The following is a 22,252-nucleotide window of genomic DNA, read 5'->3' on the forward strand; positions in this document are numbered from 1 at the left end:
CTCTGCTAAAGCCCGTACCCACTCTCTGCTGAACACCGTACCCGCTCCCTGCTAGAGCCCGTACCCACTCTCTGCTGAACACCGTACCCGCTCCCTGCTAGAGCCCGTACCCACTCCCTGCTAGAGCCCGTACCCACTCCCTGCTAGAGCCCGTACCCGCTCTCTGCTAGAGCCCGTACCCACTCTCTGCTGAACACCATACCCACTCCCTGCTAGAGCCCGTACCCACTCTCTGCTGAACACCGTACCAACTCCCTGCTAGAGCCCGTACCCACTCCCTGCTAGAGCCCGGACCCACTCTCTGCTGAACACCATACCCACTCCCTGCTAGAGCCCGTACCCCGTCTCTGTTGAACACTGTACCCACTCCCTGCTAGAGCCCGTACCCACTCTCTGCTGAACACCATACCCACTCCCTGCTGGAGCCCGTACCCACTCTCTGCTGAACACCGTACCCACTCCCTGCTGGAGCCCGTACCCACTCTCTGCTGAACACCGTAGCCACTCCCTGCTAGAGCCCGTACCCACTCTCTGCTGAACACCGTACCCACTCCCTGCTGGAGCCCGTACCCACTCCCTGCTGGACACCGTACCCACTCTCTGCTAGAGCCCGTACCCACTCTCTGCTGAACACCGTACCCACTCCCTGCTGAACACCATACCCACTCTCTGCTGAACACCGTACCCACTTCCTGCTAGAGCCCGTACCCACTCTCTGCTGAACACCGTACCCACTCCCTGCTGAACACCATACCCACTCTCTGCTGAACACCGTACCCACTTCCTGCTAGAGCCCGTACCCACTCTCTGCTGAACACCGTACCCACTCCCTGCTGAACACCATACCCACTCTCTGCTGAACACCGTACCCACTCCCTGCTAAAGCCCATACCCACTCCCTGCTGGAGCCCGTACCCACTCCCTGCTGAAGGCACCAGCGGCAATTTCACCGCCTCACGTCTTCTCTCTCCCCCCCCTCCGGAGCCCCATATACCCCAAGTACATCATCAGACATGACGAAGGGTGGATTCTGACTTAGCCAATAGGGAGATTATAAAAACAACTATGCCGTGGATTTGGGACCTGAAATCAATTTGCATTCATTGTTTTCAGCTGAGAGGAAACACAAAGCGAGGCTGCTTAGAGCCAGCTGGCAGCCGATCACAAACTTAGTCCCAGCCATGGGAGAGAGAGGAAAGCAGAAAGAGGGAGTGCATGGGGGGGGGGGAATCACAAAACAGAAATGAGCTTTCTTTGCCCATATGGTCCTCCTTGTTCAGTCAGGTTAAGGTGAGGCATGATGCAACACCAAGAAAGACTCCTGCTCTCTCTTGAAGACAGCATGCCTCCCGCAGAAGCAGCCCCTTCTGTGCCCACCCAGCCAGGGGTATTTAAACCTCCAGGGGTTGCTTTCATGAGCTCCGTTCCGCTCAGCTCTTAAAGCGCCTTGTGCAAAGGAGCCAGTCGATTATGCAGCGCTGCTATTTTTCACCTGGCAGGAGCTCGTAATCCTTCTACGCAGCTGGAAGGCACAGCGCTGGAGAGCAGAGGAAGACGCACGTCTTGGAATCGCAGTGCAGATGTTGAGGAAACAACTGTGGAAGATACTGCCGCAATTCAGGAGGTATGGACTGGTAACGTCCTGGATGAACATTGAGAGGATGGATGGATGGATAGATAGAGGAATGAGTCAAGAATATTTTTGGAATGCAAAAAGGACAAATGGAGGAAGAGTAACCCTTCCATATGTGCATGCATGAGAAATTGGTTCTGGTTCATCTGTGAGGTTTCCAATCTCCAAGGGTCCTTCATGGATTCACATTTGGTCTGACATTATTAGTGTCCTCTTCTGAGCAGACTGAGCGCTGCTTTTATTCCTGATTATTATGTCACAGTAAAATCACTAAGAGTCGCTCAGTTTTAGCAGCTTATGTCATGTGTGCATCCAGACTCCCCACAGACATCTCATGAGAGACATGCACTTCCCCCTGTAGCCTGCAGGGGCTGCTGTGGAACTGAGATGGTGAGCCTGGGTTGGAGCACATAGTCATTAGGAGCACAAAATCTGCCTGTTGAAAGAGAGGGGAAGGCAGAAGGGAATCTCATTAGCTATCGGCGAGCAGGCAACGGGCCTGCTGGGCCGGCGTGATTCTCACTGGTGTCTGTGCAGGGGACGGATGGCGGTGTCTGCGCAGACGAGGAACAGTGGTGTCTGCACAGGGAAGGGATAGTGCACTGGGAGCAAGCAGTGGCACCTGCATTAGGGACAGACTGCCACGACTGCAAAGTAGCAAATTTGCAGCTCTTTAAATATATGATTAATGTCAAACTTATTTCCTCTTGGGTGAGAGGAAGGAGCTTCACTGCAAATGAACTGGGATCAGTTTGATCTTCCGTTCTCTCTGGGAAAAAATGGGGATCTGAATTTTAATGCATCTGAAGGCATCTGCTCTCTGAGAGCAGCCTGGGAAGCTGTTGTTCCCTCCCGGGGAGGTGTCAGGTTCAGCCTGATGGAACAGAAGCCCAGCATGATGAAGCTGCTGTGTTGTTGGGGGGGGCAGGGAACCACGGGCACACACGCTCATGCTGACATACGTGGGCAAGCACACACAGGCTGTAACACGCGAACACAAGCACACGACAATTTCAATTTCAAACACTTTCTACAGGAGAATTGCTATCACCGCTGGTGGAGATGGAGGACTGCTTGGCCGTTGCGGCCATCAAGACTCTTTCAACTGACTGTATCCAGAAGTGGAAAGTTCTGGTTCAGAAAGTACAAATCCAGACCAAGATTTTCTTTCAACCAACCAGTTGAGTACTCTGTGACTATGACTCTTTATACTTAACGGGTTGGTTGAAACTAAATCTTGGTCTGGATTTTTACTTTCTGGATTTGAACCGTCCGCCTCTAGCTGTATTCACCATTCACCCACATCCAGGTCATTTCCACTGAACTTCACTGACTTCAGTTCACTTCAGTCTGGCTCCATCAGAACATCTCCACTTGCTTCTCCTTCCCTGTCCCTGTCTCTGCCGTCGTCACCTAACCTCCTTTCACCATCCTGCATCGTAGACTTTCATCTACCGGATTCCACCCGGCAACCTCCCTTTCCTTCAAACAGAGCTGCACTATAAAAGGGATACAAGAGGAGAGCAGTAGATGTGTATGGATATCACAGGCCTGTTTGATGACGCGTGTGTTTTTAAATAAAAAGGCTTTTAGCAGAGCTGCTCCCTACTTCTGTCTGTGATCTCCTCTCATGCGGGCCTCTCTGCCATTACACACGTAGAAGCCTGAAATGCTCTCAAACACACACACACACACACACACACACACACGCAAAACTACATACACAGGCAATGTCATACAGCGTGTGAGGTGCAGATCTGAGATGCTTTACGACAAATGAAATACAGCAAGCGCATCAAAATTCATGCAGTAATCCAATCGCAGAGATAACATTCCGGAAACAAGTTATTGCCCTATCGCTAGTGAAAGCTGGTGGTAAACGTCGCCGTACTAAATATGAGGTAGTAGTACTTGATTCATGGGGGAGGGGGTGACATGTTTATTTACAAACCTTCTCCGGAGCGGAATCGAGCATTTTGATGATTGTGAGCCACGGTTTTTCCACCACATTTATTGTAAACGTGTCCTTATTGCATAATGTGCAGTTTGGGTTTTAATTGAAGTGACTCACTGGCACACAGAATGTCGCCCCGCAGTTCCAGGCGAGAGCTGAGAGCTCCCCTCGGACGTGACACCAGGCTAGTGTCCCTCTTTCTCCAGCTACAACAGCAGGGAACGAGCCCAGGTGTTGAGCTGAGCCATCGTGTCATCTCGTTAACTTCTTGCTGGAGGGACACGACGACCGCAAACTACAGCAGACACCTTTAAAGGGGGGGGGGGGGGGGAGTTAATAATCATTTGGCTGTCCCCTTGTGCAACTGCAAATGGAGTTCTATTCCTCCATCTTCACTCTATTTAGAACTAGGGCAAGACAGCAGCCCAACAAGGCAGGGGGTCCACAGGCCACTCTGACTGGTGATCAGGCAGCGGGGACATGCTGACGTGAATCTCACGTTCCAGCACATGTTTCCATATCAGCGCTTGCATCGCTGTCGCAGGTTCTCGGCCTTGCTTTCTCGTGCAGTTTCCAGAAAACATTTCGCCGCAGTACATTTATGACTTGAGCCACAAAAGGATCGGCTTTTCCATTATTATGCTGATTTCATTTTCTCCCCCTTCATTTAGAGTAGTTTATGAAACGGCTTGCTAATCCTCTTTGAAAAGAGCGATAGATACTCAAAAGGCTATTCATAACCTGGGATCAAAGGCTAAAAGAATCACAAATATTGTATCATTTAAAGTCGACCAGCAAATGTCAGGGAATGCCATGTTGCTCCTCTTAGAGGATTCTGGTCGTTTGTCTCTGGTTTTACAGATAGCCCAAAGACCAACACTAGCTGCCAACATTCACTGTTTTAATGATTTCCGAAGTTCTGAGAGAAAATTACCTCGAAGCTAAATGATACTTCACTGCCAACCTTCAGTCCAGCTGTTGGGCAACTTCCATTTAGGCCCATCGATATAGGGGAATTGGTCCTATTCACGCTCAGTCTCAAATGAGCGAACATCTGCAGGCGGGCAAGGGCTCATACTCAAGGGTGCTGTTTCACTACACTCAGTTGTGAGATAAAATACTGCAATACTGGATACTGTGATGCAATAACACAGCGACATGGATTTTCTGTCTTAAAGGAAGTATCACAGTACCAAATATCACGTGATTTAAGACCACAGGGCAAAAATATTGGCATATACATGACCTTAGTATCTCCAGTGACATGTTAAAATAGGCCAGACCAGTATCTATCACCATTCATGTACCACAGGGAACAAAAACGGCTTCAGCCTTTTGAATATTATGCACGGGAAAAGGAATGGGCCACGGATTTCATGAGTCCACAGAGCGAACACTTTCTAAGGATCATCTAAAGAGGTTCTGGTCTGTTAGAGCACAAGAAGTGAGGCACAGCAAATCCGTCACCAGCCGAGAACAGCAGCCCCTATGAGTACCTTTAATATTGTTTATGTTTAAGTCATTTTTTCAAGCAGGTACATTGACTGATAGTAGGGGAGCATCGGGCCCAATACAGCACTCATGTATTCATACTCATGTATTCATACTCATGTATTCATACTCCTCCTTGTGACACTGTGTCGATACCTATAACCGATACCATATGATGATGTATCATTGATATCATTAACAAGCAAAATGTTACGGTGGGGTGTGGTCTATCCACAAAAGTGGCTTCAACAAAAAGGGTTCATTAATAAGCAGAACAAAACACCGGGATGACTAAACCATGGAAGTAGGCAAATAGGGGAAGCACAGCTACAAACACCAGAGCTACTACAATGACTGACCTACAACAGACTACAAGTACCATACAACTTTAAGCACAAACCTACACATGGAGTCACTATCTTGACGACAATTAACAATGACTGACTGACGAATGGAATGAGGGCAGGCACTTCAATCAACACAGATTGCAAGGGATAACAAGGGGCAGGTGTGGACCATAATAAAATCAACCAATCAGTACAGGAATGGGACAATAAAAAATAGGTGGAATAAATTACAATTAACAAACACAAAAACTAGGAAAACAACAAAAACACTAAGGGTTAATAACACTAGGAAAAAACAGAAGAATAAGCAGAACAAAATTAAACAAGGCATGAGCGAGATAAACAAAAAACAAGGACACAAAGCAAAGACAATAACAGGTGCAAAGGAAAACAGTAAACCAATAAGTATTAAATTACTGGTGAGCCTGGCCTCTTGCCAGCCGTGAACTCACCACTGGAGGAGTTTAGCCTCTCAACTGATCGACCCATTGAGCTATGTGTCAGCCAGGGGAGGAGAGGAACACACTAAGGGCTGAAGGGCTACAAGACAGACAGGGGGAAGCAGGATGACCAGCGACACCTGCTGGGCAAAATGGGGCAAGACACATTGGACAGGGTCAGACAGCCAACAACCCTGACACAAAATAAATGGGACCACAAAATGTCTGTAGTATGGAAGTATTTCAAAATTAACGACAAAAATCAAAGCATAGAGGACTGCAAACTGTGCCTTGAAATGTCAAGAGGAGGTACGAAAATAAGTTCATACAACCCAAGTAATCTAATTAAACATCTAGAAATGAAGCATAAGAAAGAGTAAGACGAAGCTGCCACCAGCAGAACTATGCAACAACCCACCATGTAGCAAACAGTAGCACAGAGAGAGAAAATGTCAAATGATAACCCTTGTGCAGCGAAAGTAAGAGAAGCTCTTACTCAGTATATTGTTCTTGACAATCAACCATTATCAGTCGTTGATAATGTCGGATTAAGGCACCTTCTGAAAGTACTGGAACATTTCTGTCTGAAATTTGAGCCATTTGGTTTATTTTTGATTTTATAAAATGGTATTGAAATCTCTTCTATGGAAATGTTTTTCACATAGAGTTTTTTGAAAGACTTTATTATTATTTAAATTACAAACCATGCATATGATGTTAACAGTGGAGTTAACTATTACTATAAATAATAATACTCTCTTCCAGGGAAGAGTCTCGCTGTATTTTGTAAATTTCTCAACTGTACAAGTAAAATAGTGGTATTGGTTTCGGTGAGTACCAATAAGTGAGCATAAGTACTCATACTCAGTCGGGAAAAAAATGGTATTGATGCATCCCTAACTGATAGACTATCCCTTTTCTAAAGTTGGGAATAATGGATGTAAAACACTTCAAAGTGCTTGAATCCAATGGCTCATTGAATATATTTCAACAGAAAAATAAATCCTGCTTTAAGTTAATTATATGCGAACGCTGTCAGGGATGTGTGGACGTAAACGCTCGTTATGACAGTGATCATCGCATGCTATGGACAGCGGCTGTGGAGGCTCCTGGCGGAGATGTCAGCAATGCTCTCCAAAGCTGCACTCTGGAGACCTAAAATAACTCAGCATTAATGAGAGGGTTAAAGGCACTGAATAAATGGGTTTACTTATAACAGTGATGACAACTACATCTCTTTTAATCGAGGACCGGATTAGGGATGGATTTTTAATACATCATCCGAATACAGTTGTGTTTTCATTTGAATATGCATAGTTAATAGACATTTTAGAAATTAAATGCTAAAAATGCTTTTTGTAAATAGGTGTTGACATGATAATGGATCCCCAGAAATTAAAAACTAAAAAAAAAAATCAATCTCTCCAACCTTTAATGGGACCTTAATTTCTTCATTTTATTTGATTGAGGGAAAAAAAGAAAACTTTGTGACAGATTAATTTAAATAAAGCAGTGACAGATTGGGCCACAGAGGACTAAGATGACATTGACTGGGTAAAACCAATCAATGTGGTGTTTTATTATTAAAAGGTATTTAAAATCTTCAGAAAAATCCCTGGTCTAAAAGAGTGCTCAAATATTTACCAAGAGAAAAAAAGCACACAAAAACAGGAAAATATTTACATAAGCTACACAGGGATAAGGAAGAACTCCAAAGGATCAAATTCAGCTTAAACTCTTTGGAGTCCCGAGACTGAACTCAAAAACGTGAATACGCTCCCTAAATAAAATGAACCCCGAAACCTTCTCCTCTGAATCATCAACTTAAGCAGTGCCCAGTAGCACCTGTGTGCTCATTAATCCCCTCTTTCACATCTCCCTCCCAAATTAAGCACCATCGGTAAGTGAGGGCAGCCAGTTAAGCTCATCAGAACTCCTCCTGTCCCTCACGCCACCTTGTCAGAAGGTCACAACCAACGTCCTCAACAAGCACTTTGTCACAGAGAGCATAGCTAACATCTATCTCTTCCAGCTGCATCTGGCTGATGGAGGCCATTGGATACCACTGCTACGCTACTCCTGCCAGCGAGCCCTGGTGCAGGATAGCATCAGTGCCTGCCCCCCCCCCAAGATAAACCTTGGCCCATGCCATGGGCTCCCCTGGATCTCAGACTGAGGCAGGTGGCCTGTACTCCAGTCCTTTGGCCAAAGGGCCCCATTCTCGTGGCATAATCTTCACCTACCTCTTCTCAGCTTACTGGCTGATTTGATGCCACTTAAGGTACCAGACGTGACAGAGGAATTACAAAATGATGGTTGAGTGAAAAACTGCGATTCATTTTGCAACTGGAAGAATCGTAAATGTAATCACAATTCAGCTGCATGTCAGAGTGAGTTTGTAGTTAAGTTTGTTTTCATTTAAGTCCACCATTTTTTGGAGTGTAATATTACCTACACTCTACAACATATATTTGCGTAATCATATTCTGGTCATTATGGTGCTTCCGTTTAACAAAAATAAAATATAGATCAATCATTAGTAATGAGCATTACCACTGTAGTCAGTCACCATGGCAAAGCATGATCCTCTAAGATACATAGATACTGCAAAATAATACATCCGTCAAATATTATCCTTAAAAATGTACTGTACTATATATAAAATATTCAAATTATACTATGCTTTAAATATTGTACTTAGTGTGTGTATGTGTGCTTGTATGTGGCCTGCAACGGACTGTCGTCCCATCCATGGTACAGACTTCAGGCCCATTGTTGACCCAATACAGGAAAAGCTAACCGGACCTTGATGGATGGATGGATGGATATATAATTCGACTGCAATTCATTATAATTTGTTCTATTCATTAATATTTATAATGAATCACAATCATGATAATGCTTCCAAAGGTAACGTGAACATTTTAATGCTACACAGGGCATATTAACATCTGCCTTAAAACAGGGGCCCCTCAGCCATTTTGGGAGGCATTTCGTTATTCTCTAAATTAATCGATTTTTGAGCAATGCAGCCCTGCCTATGTGCCTCACGACTCTGTCCCAGTGACGCTGGCCCAGTACAAAATGACTTGGAACAACAGGAACAGGGACAGCCATTGAAAAGGGAGAGAGAGGGAGAGAGAGAGAGAGAGAGAGAGAGAGAGAGAGAGATGCACTGGCCATCACTCGGCATAAACTGAAGCGGATATTTGGCAGTCAGAAATATCTGGCCCCATCACTAGGACGCCTTCTACACACGCCTTTCTAAGGGGGGTTGTCTTGCGTATTTAATGTCAATTTTATGAATTGATGCACGCTGACTTCTCAGAGCCGAGCCAGGCAGGGCGAGGCTGGTCCGACCAGATCTCCCCTGATAGGCTTTCTGGAGCCTCTGAAATGGAGCCTCGCTTTGGTCGCCTCCCTCTCCTCTCTACCTGGCCCCAGGTTTGTTTTGCGCTCCCGCCCAGCACAGCACGTTGACGCAGGCTCGCTCCGAGCTAATTATCACGTAGAGCTTTTGCTCGGTGCCGCCGAAAGCAGCTGCTGCTGGACGGCCCGGCTGCCCATACTGTGGACAGACATCCAGCACGGACCCTGTCGGCCCCGTCAAGCTTGGAGCTTGTAGAAGATCCCTAAAAATAAGCTCCATGCATCTGTGCTAGATTAAGCAGGCTAATCGATGCCTCGTCATGGCATATAGACTGCTGTTTCTTATTTGTAAGAAAAAGCACGTTACAAGATCAAACTTCAAAAATCCCTGCGTTCCCTGAGCAACGCCCTTCTCTACTCATTGGCTACTCCGTACGCAGTGGTACCCCAGTGATCTCATCCTTCTGTACTACCACTCAGTGCACACACACTGTTTCCTGTGGCCATCTCTCACACCCCCCCCCCACACACACACACACACACGCCCCAACACCCCTGGCCCCCGTTTGCAGCAATCACACAAAAGCGGTCACGCCGCTGCCCCAGGTTCTGGCAGCACCCCCCTCGAGAGGCGGCCCCCAGGAAGTCCGATCAATACCGTCCCAGTGGCTACATGAGCCGCCCAAGCTGAATGGCATCCATTCATAGATCAAACCCATTCCCTCTCCACACAGGCAGGGCACATTATGCACAGGAAAGACGCCAGGGTGCAGCACTGGTCCCAGGCCGTAACTGGATCATACTTGATGAATTACTGCACTTAATGGCATAAAGACAAGCTCTATCAGGCCAGAGGCTGAGCCGCCGTGACGTCAAGAAAAAAAAAAACAATTCACGAGGCGCGATAAGGCTCTGAGCCTCCCTGGCTATATTAGCATCAGAAGTACATTAATGTAGGATGCTAACAGCTACAGACCTCCCAGCTGTATTAGCATTGATAAGGATATTAGCCCAGGACGCAGCATTAGCAATGACAAGAATATTCATATTTGGCGCTAATAGCTATAGCCTCCTCAGTAGTGTCAAGCATAACAAAAATTCTCACACCGGATACTAACAGCTATAGTCTTCCCAATGGTATTAGCACTGATAAGAATATTCACATTGGATGCTTAAAGCTACGGCTTCAACAGCTACATTAGCTATGAAAAGATTCACATGGTATGCAAACAGCTATGGTCCTGTATCTATATTCCCACTCATAACATGCTGGTATGAGCAGTAATGAAGAGAACCCATATCATGGCTGTGGATATGCTATCTGTGTTTCTGCTGACCAATCAAAATGGGGGTGCACTGGAAGAACCCCTTCTGAAGGACCTTACCTTAAAATCACAGATGCAGGTCACCGTGTCTCCGATTCTCAGACACTCCCCGTCGAACTTGCAGGTGTTCGTGTCGCACAGGAAAAGGTCTGTGTCACGGTCATCGTAGCCTGCAGCCGAAAACATGAGAGAGTCCTGAGATGTGGCTCTTCAGGTCAGCGTGTTATAACGTTATTATACACTGGGCTACGTGCAGCTAATTTTGCAGTTTGTTTACGGTCAGCAGATAACAGAATGGTCAAAGCAGACACAGAAGGCTCATATGGGCGGCTGAAACAGACGGAGCGTCGATGCTGAAGGGCTGAACCCGAACCGCTAGGTTCAGGTGAACGGATACTGTGGAACAAGCAGCACTTTGGGTAAGGAGACATCTGCTAAGCGACTCAATTATGCAAATAATAATGCACGGTTTTAAAAGGCATTCAGTCACTTCTGAAGGATGTCTCGGGATAAGCAATTTAGCCAAAAATAATAATGCTGTATGTGTACCAATCTGTCATTCTGTCAAGTCGATTGAGTCAGTATTTTGTGTGTGAATACCCCCCCCCCCCCCCCCCACACACACACACACACACACTGCAGCTTGATCTAGTCTGAGCTAAATTAATGCTAGTCTTAAAAAAAGGCCCAGAAAAAAATAAAAACTGTGCGGATAAAGCAAAATGAAATCTTTGACCCGTGAGCAGTCAAGCCTACCCCAGAGAGGGCTCCTGATGTTTAATCTGCCTGAGATCGCCGAGCAGGTCATTTCCTGCCTAGAATATGCAGCACAACAATACCCAACTAACGGGCTTAAATTACTGGCGAGCTCACGGTCCTTAAGAGCAGGGTTGGGCTATGACACTTTAATTACGCTAATTACCATAATCTGTTTGGACAATACGGATTGAAGTTACTGAGCGTGTTGGTCTGTTTGCATTATCACGGCCAAACATGGGAGCAACAGACGCGAAAAGCAGGTCCTTCTATGTTGGCTGTTTCACGTGCCCAAAGATATTAGCTGAAAAGTCTTATGTTATACCAGGAAATGCGGATTTTTTTCAGAATATAAATTGCAAGATCCTGTACCTCAAACCAGAAAAAGCACTCAGATGATAGATTGAAGAAAAATGAATGGGTATCGTGAGATCTAACAATCTATGTGTGTCTCTAGATGTTCAAAAGTATAACAGTGTGTGGACTTTAAAGGAAAACAGTTTAATTGGTGTCACTTGTAACCCAGGCATACAATCCAAGGATTAATACACTAAAATTTAAGCTAAACTGGAGTGTGAAGCAAATGAAAAATAAAGAGAAATTACACTACCTAGCTGTAAAAACTAAATATTATATTAGACCACATGAACCTATTACATTATTATGTAGTTATAGCTTGGATTTATGGCAAGATACATTTATATTTTCTACCATGTATAAAAAAATTGATTTTGATTGCATACCTGCAAATGAGAAGAATATTAATAATGACCAATAAGCTTAAAAAACCCATGTCGTGTAATTCATCTCACACATATAATGGAAGCATCATGGACTCTGTAAATTCTAAATCTTCGTCCATCTGGTCTCCAGCGGCACCATATCTACTCCAGCAGAGCTGTTTCTTCTGAGCCAAATGACTAATTTCCTTGCATTTTCTAAAGAAACTTTTCAAGCCTAATATTTTACAGATAAATCATAAACACTGCTATACAAATCAGACATGGGTGAGCCACAGCAGCAACTATCAAATTTGCAATTAATTATGATTAATAGTAATTAGTAACTGTGACTGCAGATAGTTCTAATTGCAAAATCATGACTTATCCCATGTATTCTGTTCAATAGTTACAATTCAATTAATTGGGTCCAGTGAGTTTTACATGCATCTTTATTTTTGTACTGGAAAAAAAAGTCTTGACACTGACATTGATGAATAAAAATGGGATTTTAACAAAAAATGTGTGTTGATGCGCCTCTGAATGGCTAGATGTTCGCCGACGTTCATTTGACAGGGAATGGCTGAGTAAGGGACCTTCCTGCATGTCAAATTCAACAGTGTCATGACAACAAAAACACAGAATGGAAACTGAATATACACTCAAGAATTCCTGTGCCTATTCTTCAGAGTTTAACAGTTTTTTCCCTGTTTTACAATTGCAACTGCAAATTATTTATATACACTGTTTAGCGTTGTGTTTACATTTTTCTGCTGTTAAGTAGCACTGATAAGTTCAATTTTAATTTCTCTGTCACAATATTGATAACAACAAATTGTTAATTCTTACTTTTAACTCCAGTTACACTCGTTTCTTTACAGGCACTCCATAGCGCACAAGGTAAGTCACACCACTTAAAGACCACATACAGGTAGAGGCGATTTATGAAAGTTTAGTTCATAATATTCCTATAATAAATAATATTCAGCAAATCTGTAAACTGTATGGCATACAGGATGGGTGTTAACCGGAGAGGATCAGAATGCAACCACATTCCTCTGGTGAGATAGGAATACAGACACAGTTTAGGATTTAGTTTTTACATTTCACATGTAATATACAAGATACAGTACTCATCTGAATCAGTTACTGAAGTCAGAGACATAAACCATCCATCCATCCATCCATTCATCTTTCAACCACTTCTCCAGATCACAGGAGAATGAAAATAAGAAAATAAAGTCAGTTTAGTTGAACAAACTACTGCATTCAAACAGCAGGGTTAATGTTCCTCTTATAGCACTCCTCTTTTCTCATCTCATCGACTTTGTGTTTTTTGGGCAGATTGAACCCTGAGGGAAAGCCATTGTCAGCTTTGGGTAAGTCTCAGAGGAAATGTGCGTTCCTTCCTTCAACGTCCACTGGTCTAAGACACAAGGTGAAGTGGACCGGCAGCTCTGAATTAATCTGCTGCAAATATCAATCTCTGCTGTGAGCATGCAGTCACTGCCTGCAAACATAGACCACCGAGAATTTTACGATGGAAGATGCTATGATCAGGACTCACACTATTACACTTTTAAACGTACTTCTGTCTGGATAGTGCTGAGCAGTGGAGAAAAAAGTCATTGTCAGATGAGTCATCCTGCACTCTGCTTTCAACGAGCAGATGAGTACGTCTGTGATTAAAGCCAAAACAAGCCCACAGGCTGAAATGCTAGTTTTGCACAGTCAAGGGTTCTGGTGGCTCTGTTGTGGCACGGACTGCATTTCCCTGGCATGTTTAAGTCCACTCAACCCCATGGAGAGCAAGATAAATGCCACGGAATGCAAAGCCAGTGTGAGTGGTCACGTTCCTCCTGAAGGAACAGGAGTCTGCGAACGGGTGACAGCTGGCTCATCCACAGGGAACCAGTGCTGGAGTTAGAAAGCAAGCCAGATGCCACAGCTAACCCAGTCATCAGAGACCATTCTGGGGCAACACCTGAGACGGCTGTTTACCAACACCATTGAATATACATCAAATGAGGGGAGGTCCTGAAGCTGTCCGATGGCCTGCGGGTCCCCACCGTAGCCAAATCCCTGTTATTTTGGCAGTTAACTGCTCGTTTTAACAATCACATTTTCCTGGCTTATACTACTCTGAAAAGCAAAAAAAGGAAAGACAACGATACTTACAGATTTTGCTGATTGAAACTATGACTCAACCTTAATTACTCAGTGTGTTAAAAAAACACAGCAGAAATGACATTGAATGCCATCACAAACCAAAAAAAAAATTAAAAAAACAACACACTGCCTGCTGTGACTCGTCTAAAGCCCCACACAGTCTTTGGGGGCAGACAGTAATTCCAGGCTGAGAGTGTCCTTTCGGGGGTCGAGTGCAGGTCACAGGTATTGAGGATTATAATTAGCATTATTTACAGTCACGGTAACTGGAGTTATGTCACCTATACATGAGTGGTCAAAGCCACAGACACGAAGCACACATCTGCCTACTTGCATTTGCTAGTCAAAGTTGCTTTGCTAATTTGCAGCTAATCAACGAACAATTGTATTGTCAGTAGTTATGGCAAACATGAGTGTATAGAACGGCTCCTTCAAGAGGGTCGCCTTACTGTAAATACTTGGTTATCCTTGATTTGCAGTCCCATGGGAAGAGGGAAAAAAAAACATTCTTGGCAAAATTACACTGTTATCTGACCCCCCCCCCCCCCCCCCCCCAAGGCAGGAAATGAAGGTGAGGATGGGGTAGAGGTGTAATACCGGAAACCACAGAACAGGCCCACTAGGCATTATGAGTGATGTTTATGCTTATGATGCCTGACTGGAGCAAGGGGATGGTATTAAGAATCTGCCTCCCAAATCTTTAGTGAAAACTCCAATAATCACCCCACTCAGTTTCTCTGGTGGGACCTTTTTTCATTAACCTTTGGTAATAAGTACCTTTTTTTCAATAATAAATCACAGCACAGCAGAAATCTCCTTAAGGGACTCCCTGGCTGCAAGCAAAAGACAAACAGTGATACTGTTCACTGAGCACAGCCCAACAACTGTGACTGCCTCTGGGTTAATCTCCACAAAGCACAGCCCTACAATAGGCAGGAGACTGAGACTCCCTCTGGCTTAATCTCCACAGAGTACAGCCCTACAACAGACAGAAGACTGTGACTCCCTCTGGGTTAATCTCCACAGAGTACAGCCCTACAATAGGCAGAAGACTGTGACTCCCTCTGGCTTAATCTCCACAGAGTACAGCCCTACAACAGACAGAAGACTGTGACTCCCTCTGGGTTAATCTCCACAGAGTACAGCCCTACAATAGGCAGGAGACTGTGACTCCCTCTGCCTTCATCTCCACAGAGTACAGCCCTACAATAGGCAGAAGACTGTGACTCCCTCTGGCTTAATCTTCATAGAGTACAGCCCTACAACAGGCAGGAGACTGTGACTCCCTCTGGCTTAATCTCCACAGAGTACAGCCATACAACAGGCAGGATATTGTGACTCCCTCTGGGTTAATCTACACAGAATACAGCCCTACAACAAGCAGGAGACTGTGACTCCCTCTGGCTTAATCTCCACAGAGTACAGCCCTACAACAGGCAGGATATCGTGACTCCCTCTGGGTTAATCTCCACAGAGCACAGCCCTACAACAGGCAGGAGACTATGACTACCTCTGGCTTAATCTCCAGAGAGCACAGTCTTGTAACAGGCAGGAGACTGCGACTCCCTCTAGGTTAATCTCCACATGGCATGGCCCTACAACAGGCAGGATTATATTCTGTAGAGCACGGTACTACAGCAGATGACAGCTTCTTACAGAGTCAGGGCTCATCTCCATAGAGCGCAGTCCTACAATAACTCTGCGTTTCTGACATGGGCAAGATTAATGGCCAAGTGCTGGGAGGACCTGTGAGGTCCCTCTATATCCTTTATGTATGTGGAAGCAAAAGACTTGACATTGCATATGTTTATAAGTAGGTCTCTGAAACACCATGCTTGTGATAAGTCATTCTCACGGCGTATTAAGTGGCAGCCTCGGTAAAGAGCATTGAGCGCATCTCATTTAAGAAGTACTCAGGTATTGAACACTTGCTACTGTACTGCAAAGTGGTTTTCTGTCCAGTGGTATTACTGTACTGCTGTTGTGCTGCCAAGCAACATTACTGTTCAGCAGGTAGATTGTCCTACTCAGTGTGCAAATGTTAACTTTATTTCCACCATCTGTACTGCGCTATCTGGTAATTTTCCAGGTATCTAAGAGAAGGTGTTGGAAATGCACAGCACAACCTTTCCGTATTTAGCTCTATCAGAATCAGAAAAGAATTTCTGCTATGAAGATGTTAATTAAGGATTATGTTTGAGAGACAGTTTCTATACTCCAAAGGATACCTGGTCTGATTCTACTTTGCAGTAAGCAAAAATTAATTACCTTAAAATTAATTTAAACACGGTGCTTAATGATGTTTCACACTCAGAGTATTTCCCCTGTTCACATGATGACGCCAATAACTGAAAGTTTTGCGCTCATGAAATGTCACCAGGCCAAAGGCACATTTGCCTGAATTTACAGCAAGTAGCAGCTACAAATTTTCATCGCAGACATTTTCACTAAGCAAGAACACAAATGGAAACACAAACAATGGGCAGCGAAAAAATATTGTGGCGCTGGGGCAGACCGAGAACATTTCTAGTCCTGAACAGGACTGTAACAGGCACCCAACAAACCCCGAACCGAGAATAAGCAGGGAAGGTCAGAGAGGTTAGACACTGGAAATCAAGGTACACACACAGTGGGCAATATACACAATAACTAGAGACATGCGAGGATTGAACCGGTTTCATACAAGACACGGGTAAACATACAAGCCACAAATGGGAGTATTAACTATAACAGTGCAAAATGGGCTATTTACAAGACAGACAAGGGCTATTTACAATTTCCCGCGAGCATGCCGGGATATGCTGACCCCTGCCGGCGCTACACTATGAATGCCAAGAGATGAGGAGGTAAGGAGCACACACTGATTACAGTGCGTAAGGAGCACACACTGATTACAGTGCGTAAGGAGCACACATTGATTACAGTGCGTAAGGAGCACACATTGATTACAGTGCGTAAGGAGCACACATTGATTACAGTGCGTAAGGAGCACACACTGATTACAGTGCGTAAGGAGCACACACTGATTACAGTGCGTAAGGAGCACACATTGATTACAGTGCGTAAGGAGCACACACTGATTGCAGTGCGTAAGGAGCACACACTGATTACAGTGCGTAAGGAGCACACACTGATTACAGTGCGTAAGGAGCACACATTGATTACAGTGCGTAAGGAGCACACACTGATTACAGTGCGTAAGGAGCACACACTGATTACAGTGCGTAAGGAGCACACACTGATTACAGTGCGTTGCCACACCCACCATACGACAAACCACCTCAGGGATGAGAACCTGAGTGCAGCCATGCGGCGGGTGATACCTCAGCACCATGCTATTCCAAATGGACCAGTGCAAGTTTTTTTCTGGTAGTTGGAGTGCCAATCCTGCCACCAACCCCCAAGTTTTTCCCTGTAAGTTGAAGGACCTCCTTATAGGGCTGGATGTAGATTAATGTCATACCCAGGATGAAGCAAGTGCAGGTTAAGGGCCTTCTTCAACGGCCAACGGAGTAGAATCACTCAGGGCGTTCATGGGATTTGAACCAGCAACCTTTCGGTTGCTGGCACAGATCCCTAGTCTCATAGCCACCACTCTGCCTTATGAATGCCAAAATGCACATATATTTTTTTGCTGTCCATTTCTGAACATTACAGCAAACATCAGAGCCCCACCATGTATTAAATCAAACAAACAGCCAGTCTGTGTCTGAAATACTGTCATAACATTAGAACATTATTCGGTAACACTTTACTTGAACGGGCACAAGTAACTTAGTAACTTGGTTACTTCTGAAGTACAAATCATGAACGAATATAGTAATTGCCAAAATACCTGACTGATTAATGATGAAAAATCAGTGTGTAACTAGCACTTAATTTTTGGGTAATTAATACAATAAGTAAGAGGATACTACTACCTTATTTCTGCCCCCCAAGTAAAGAGTTGTATTCCACATGAGGCCTTTGGCTATTGGTGCACAAATATGAGAGGACAGTGCATGCATTTGTATATTTGTGGGGCAGACTCTCAATTACTGACTAAACTGGCACTCCTTACCCTGCATGACACAGATCTGTAACTGTCTGGTGCGTCACATTTTCTCACTATGTGACCAATAGTAAGTCACACAGTGGACCTGTAACTGAACAGAAGAGAGCGTCACTCACACGCCAGCTTCCATGGAGACATCCAGCCACCTTCTGTTCTCCGCACTCTGCCTCCCGCCCACATCCCCTGTCTTTAACGGTGTCAGAAGCTGCAGAACTTCGGAGATGTGGCCACGGACGTGTGATCAAAAGGGTCTACATTTGCCGTGTTTGAGAAACCGGTGCTCGGGGGCCCTCAGAGAGTCCACATTTTTGCTGCTCTTATTGGGAGCTGGGAGGGAGCGAAAACACGCAACGTCTGGGTGTCCCCAAGGGCTGCGCTGAGAAACACTGCCTTTAAGAGACATGCTTCTGGAATTGAAGTAACGGTTCAAAAGAAAATTAGCAGGCAAAATGAGCTATGTACAACACTGAGATTAAAGGTGTCTTCTAGGGAGGGTATCCATGGTATATGTTAACAATGCTAAAGGGAGCAGCGGAAAGCCCTGCTAATTAACAGAGACACCGCGATGGAGCACACTGGGACCCACTGAGAGAAGGCAGATAGTGTGAATGGATGATGTCATCGTTGACGAGAAACTCACTGGATGGACGTGACTTAAAACCACAGCTTGGATTTGAAAGTTGCCAGTCACACCCCTCCTCAAAGCCACGTACGATCTCGCACAGTCCCAGAACACTGGCATACTGGGAAAACTGGGGCTCTGCAGCAATAACTCCAATAACTCTTTATACACATTATACCAGAGAGTTCTTTAATATCTGGCTGAGTGTGGTAAAGTTACAAGTGAAAGTTGAGAGATGTACAGTACAACAGGGGCCTATTACGCAATGCTGTTGTGCGGTATTTGTCAGAAAATGCCAAGGAAGTTATGATATATTGTGAGACACTTTGGGGGATTTTCCCACACAATGCATTGTGGGTATACTGTGGATTACACGCCCCGTGTCAATCTCACTAGGCCATACCTGCAGAAACAAGGAAACAGACAAACAAAATACACCAATAAGATGTGTTTGCTGTGAAGACCTACTGTACCATGAGTAATCAGTCCCAACTGTGCGTAGAAGGAGGGGAGCCTCTGACTTATACTGATCACACAACTGAACTATAAAATTACAATACAGTACATCCGTCTTGATCAGTCTGGCAAGCGAATGGGGGAAAGCCAATTACTTATGCAAAAACATTTGTAAGTTGGACTTGCCATCGAACAGTGGTGACAAATTGACTTTACCGTTTTAGAAAAATAATGACGGCAATAAATGGGTGAAAATTGCCAATGGGAAGTATGGCTGGCAATATGTAGAGAATTAAAAAATAATGTGGGAGATTTACAGCACATTTTTCATATCTGTTAAAGATGAATTCTGGACATTTTGATGATTTCACTTGAGAAAAGCATCTGTTATGCTCACTGTGGCCATAACGATTCGGGGGGAAAAAAACAGGAGAGTAAAACATGGTGAAAGTTAGAAAACGACATCAATCCAGTGTGTTCTGATAGCATCACTCAAGCGTGAACATGGCGTTGACGTCAACATGGGATATGACTGTCTTCTGTTTACTGCACTCAAAATCTTCTGAACAAAAAGTCTGTAATGAATTAAGGAATAAAAATGGATGTGAGCCTGATATTAGAAAGACATTGGAGTGGGTAACATGTGGGAGTTTGTGGTTTGACAGGCCTAGATTGCTGTAATCTCCTCCCCTTGATCCATTCCTCTGCTAATGACACTCAGATGGCTTTTATTTAGAGAATTTACTGCTTATTTAACCAGCCGGGCTGAAATGTAGAGAATAGCTGGAGGACAATGACAGGGGCACGGTCTACAGACATCGTCAAACTGCTGGAAGGTAGTTTCGAGTTTCTGGTCTTTATAGTGTCAGTTTAAAAACACAGCCTCTTTTGAATGTCATTTTAAAAAATAAAATCTTTGTCATTAGTTCGGCGCCCACTTCTGCTCAATCCTTGGCTACAAAAGCCAAGGATTCAAAAGAGAGATGATCGACTGATTTAAGTCTAGTCTAGTCAAGTTACTGTGCTAAGAAGAGCTTAGTGGCCAAATCTGCTCACTGAAGGAAAGAAGCTGAGGTATGCTCTAAGCAAAGTTCTCAAAACATCAAGATCAAGATAGGGGTAACTATAGTGCCATGTGGTCCCTGTCAAAGAGCTTCTGTTTTTCATTAAAAGCTTAATAGGAGCTTAGAACAAACTCTCCAGAAATGCGTGTGAGGCCAGCAAGGATTTTTCAATAGGAAAAAAAACACTTAGGTCATAGGAAACCGATGGCTCCAGACCGGTAAGTGAAGCACTATTATTCTGACACAAAATTTCAGAATTTAGTTGAATGCTGGGAAGTTCATCTCTGTTTATCACATGCAGTTAATAGGGATTTCTTAATAGGGAAAAAATGAATACTATTGTATTCATGGACACTTGACCACAGAGCTGGCTGGTCGGCCCAGCGGTCTCCCTGTCCCCCCTAAAGTCCAACTGGTCGAGAGGCTCCTTCCTTGTACTGGGGGGCCAATGACTACAGTGGACAGGTGCCATGGGTGCAGAAGATGGTTTGTCACATTACCGGGCAGATGGCCTGTAAAATCACAGGCTATTCTTAGAGGTTTTTTTTTTCCTCTCTCTCTCTCGAATGTGAGACAAAGTGGATTTTGCTTCAATTTTATGAAAAAAAGCAGGGGGGGGGGAACCCAAACGACATTAATTGGAGTACAAGCTGCCAGCTTCCCAGAGACACCGCGGTGACATAGCGGGGGGGTTAGAGGAAGATGGATGACCCCTGTGCTCTTCTGCGAGCGCGCAAGGTTAATGGCGGCTGACCCCACACCCTCTGGCGGCACCTATGAGGACAGAGGCGTCAGAAGTCCCTCAGCTCGGGCCGGGGGTGGGGGGCGTGTGACTCAGACCCATAAAGATCCTGCAGCCACCTTTTCATCCCCCCCCCAGCCCCTCACGACCCTGCCTGCCTCACATCTCCATGTGCTTCACATTATTCCATTCCGATGTTTTCATTTCCGAAAAAAAAAGGGGGGGGGGGGGAGTGCGGATGCATCCAATTAAGGTAATTTACATTTGGATGTTGACTAACAGTCAACTAGGCCAAGAAATGCATCAATTATTTAATATCACTTTCATGCTTTATGGAGTAAGATATAAAAATACAAACAGAAAAACCATTATTAGCATCGTCATAAAATCACTAAAGCCAAGACAGGCCGTGGGAAAACAGAAATAGTCCTGCAGCCTAATTCGAGAATCTCTGAGGAGAATTTGAACACAGTGAATTATTCTATGTTTCTTTCATAATAATAGCTTTTTACAGCTGAACTGAAAATACCCTATCTGTGCCGTTGGTGTTTGATCTACAAGGATGGGGCGGGTTAGACGCTCATGAAACATCCGTAAGCCGTGTGACTGCGATAACCAGAATGCATGAGAAGCTGAATGCAGGTTAAGTGTAACGTTACCCAGGAAAAGGACGCGTGACAAAGTTAGCATGCGAAAGTCTAAGCATCCAGCACCGAGAACACGGTCTCCTGTACCAGGATACTGTGCTGGCAATTCGGGGGAAATTAAAATAATTAAATAAAACCATCCATGGATACATTGGCCCTCATGCATATTTTAGGGCTTTAATATTCCTCGACACCACGTTTTTAATTGCCAGGCCTTAGCTGGGGGGACTCAGATTACACACTGCCAATTATCTGCTTGAAACACAAGGAAGGGGCGACTTGTGTTCAGTCACTAAAGCATGACATGAAAAGAGGGGAAAGGGAGGGACCCCATTCTCAATTAAAAGCGAGAAGCCAAATGAGAAGCAGCGGAAGGTCCACACAGCTCAGCAATTAGCAGCTTCTTCTCCTGCTTCGCCGGACCCCGGAATGGCGTCCCTCTTCTCAGATACGGCTTCCATAAC

General features: G+C 44.8%; 1 protein-coding gene across 2 annotated transcripts in view; it reads right to left on the reverse strand.

Moving 5' to 3' along the window:
• The window catches only part of tmeff2a (transmembrane protein with EGF-like and two follistatin-like domains 2a), a 61,929-nt gene that overhangs the window by 35,300 nt on the left and 4,377 nt on the right, over window positions 1-22,252 (reverse strand). For both annotated transcript variants that reach the window (XM_072700493.1, XM_072700492.1), the window contains exon 2: window positions 10,620-10,729. In XM_072700493.1, coding sequence (XP_072556594.1) covers window positions 10,620-10,729 — 110 coding nt within the window. The remainder of the gene's footprint in view (window positions 1-10,619; window positions 10,730-22,252) is intronic.

The sequence above is a fragment of the Paramormyrops kingsleyae genome, chromosome 16 (genome assembly GCF_048594095.1).
Source record: "Paramormyrops kingsleyae isolate MSU_618 chromosome 16, PKINGS_0.4, whole genome shotgun sequence".
In the NCBI taxonomy this organism is placed as follows: domain Eukaryota; kingdom Metazoa; phylum Chordata; class Actinopteri; order Osteoglossiformes; family Mormyridae; genus Paramormyrops; species Paramormyrops kingsleyae.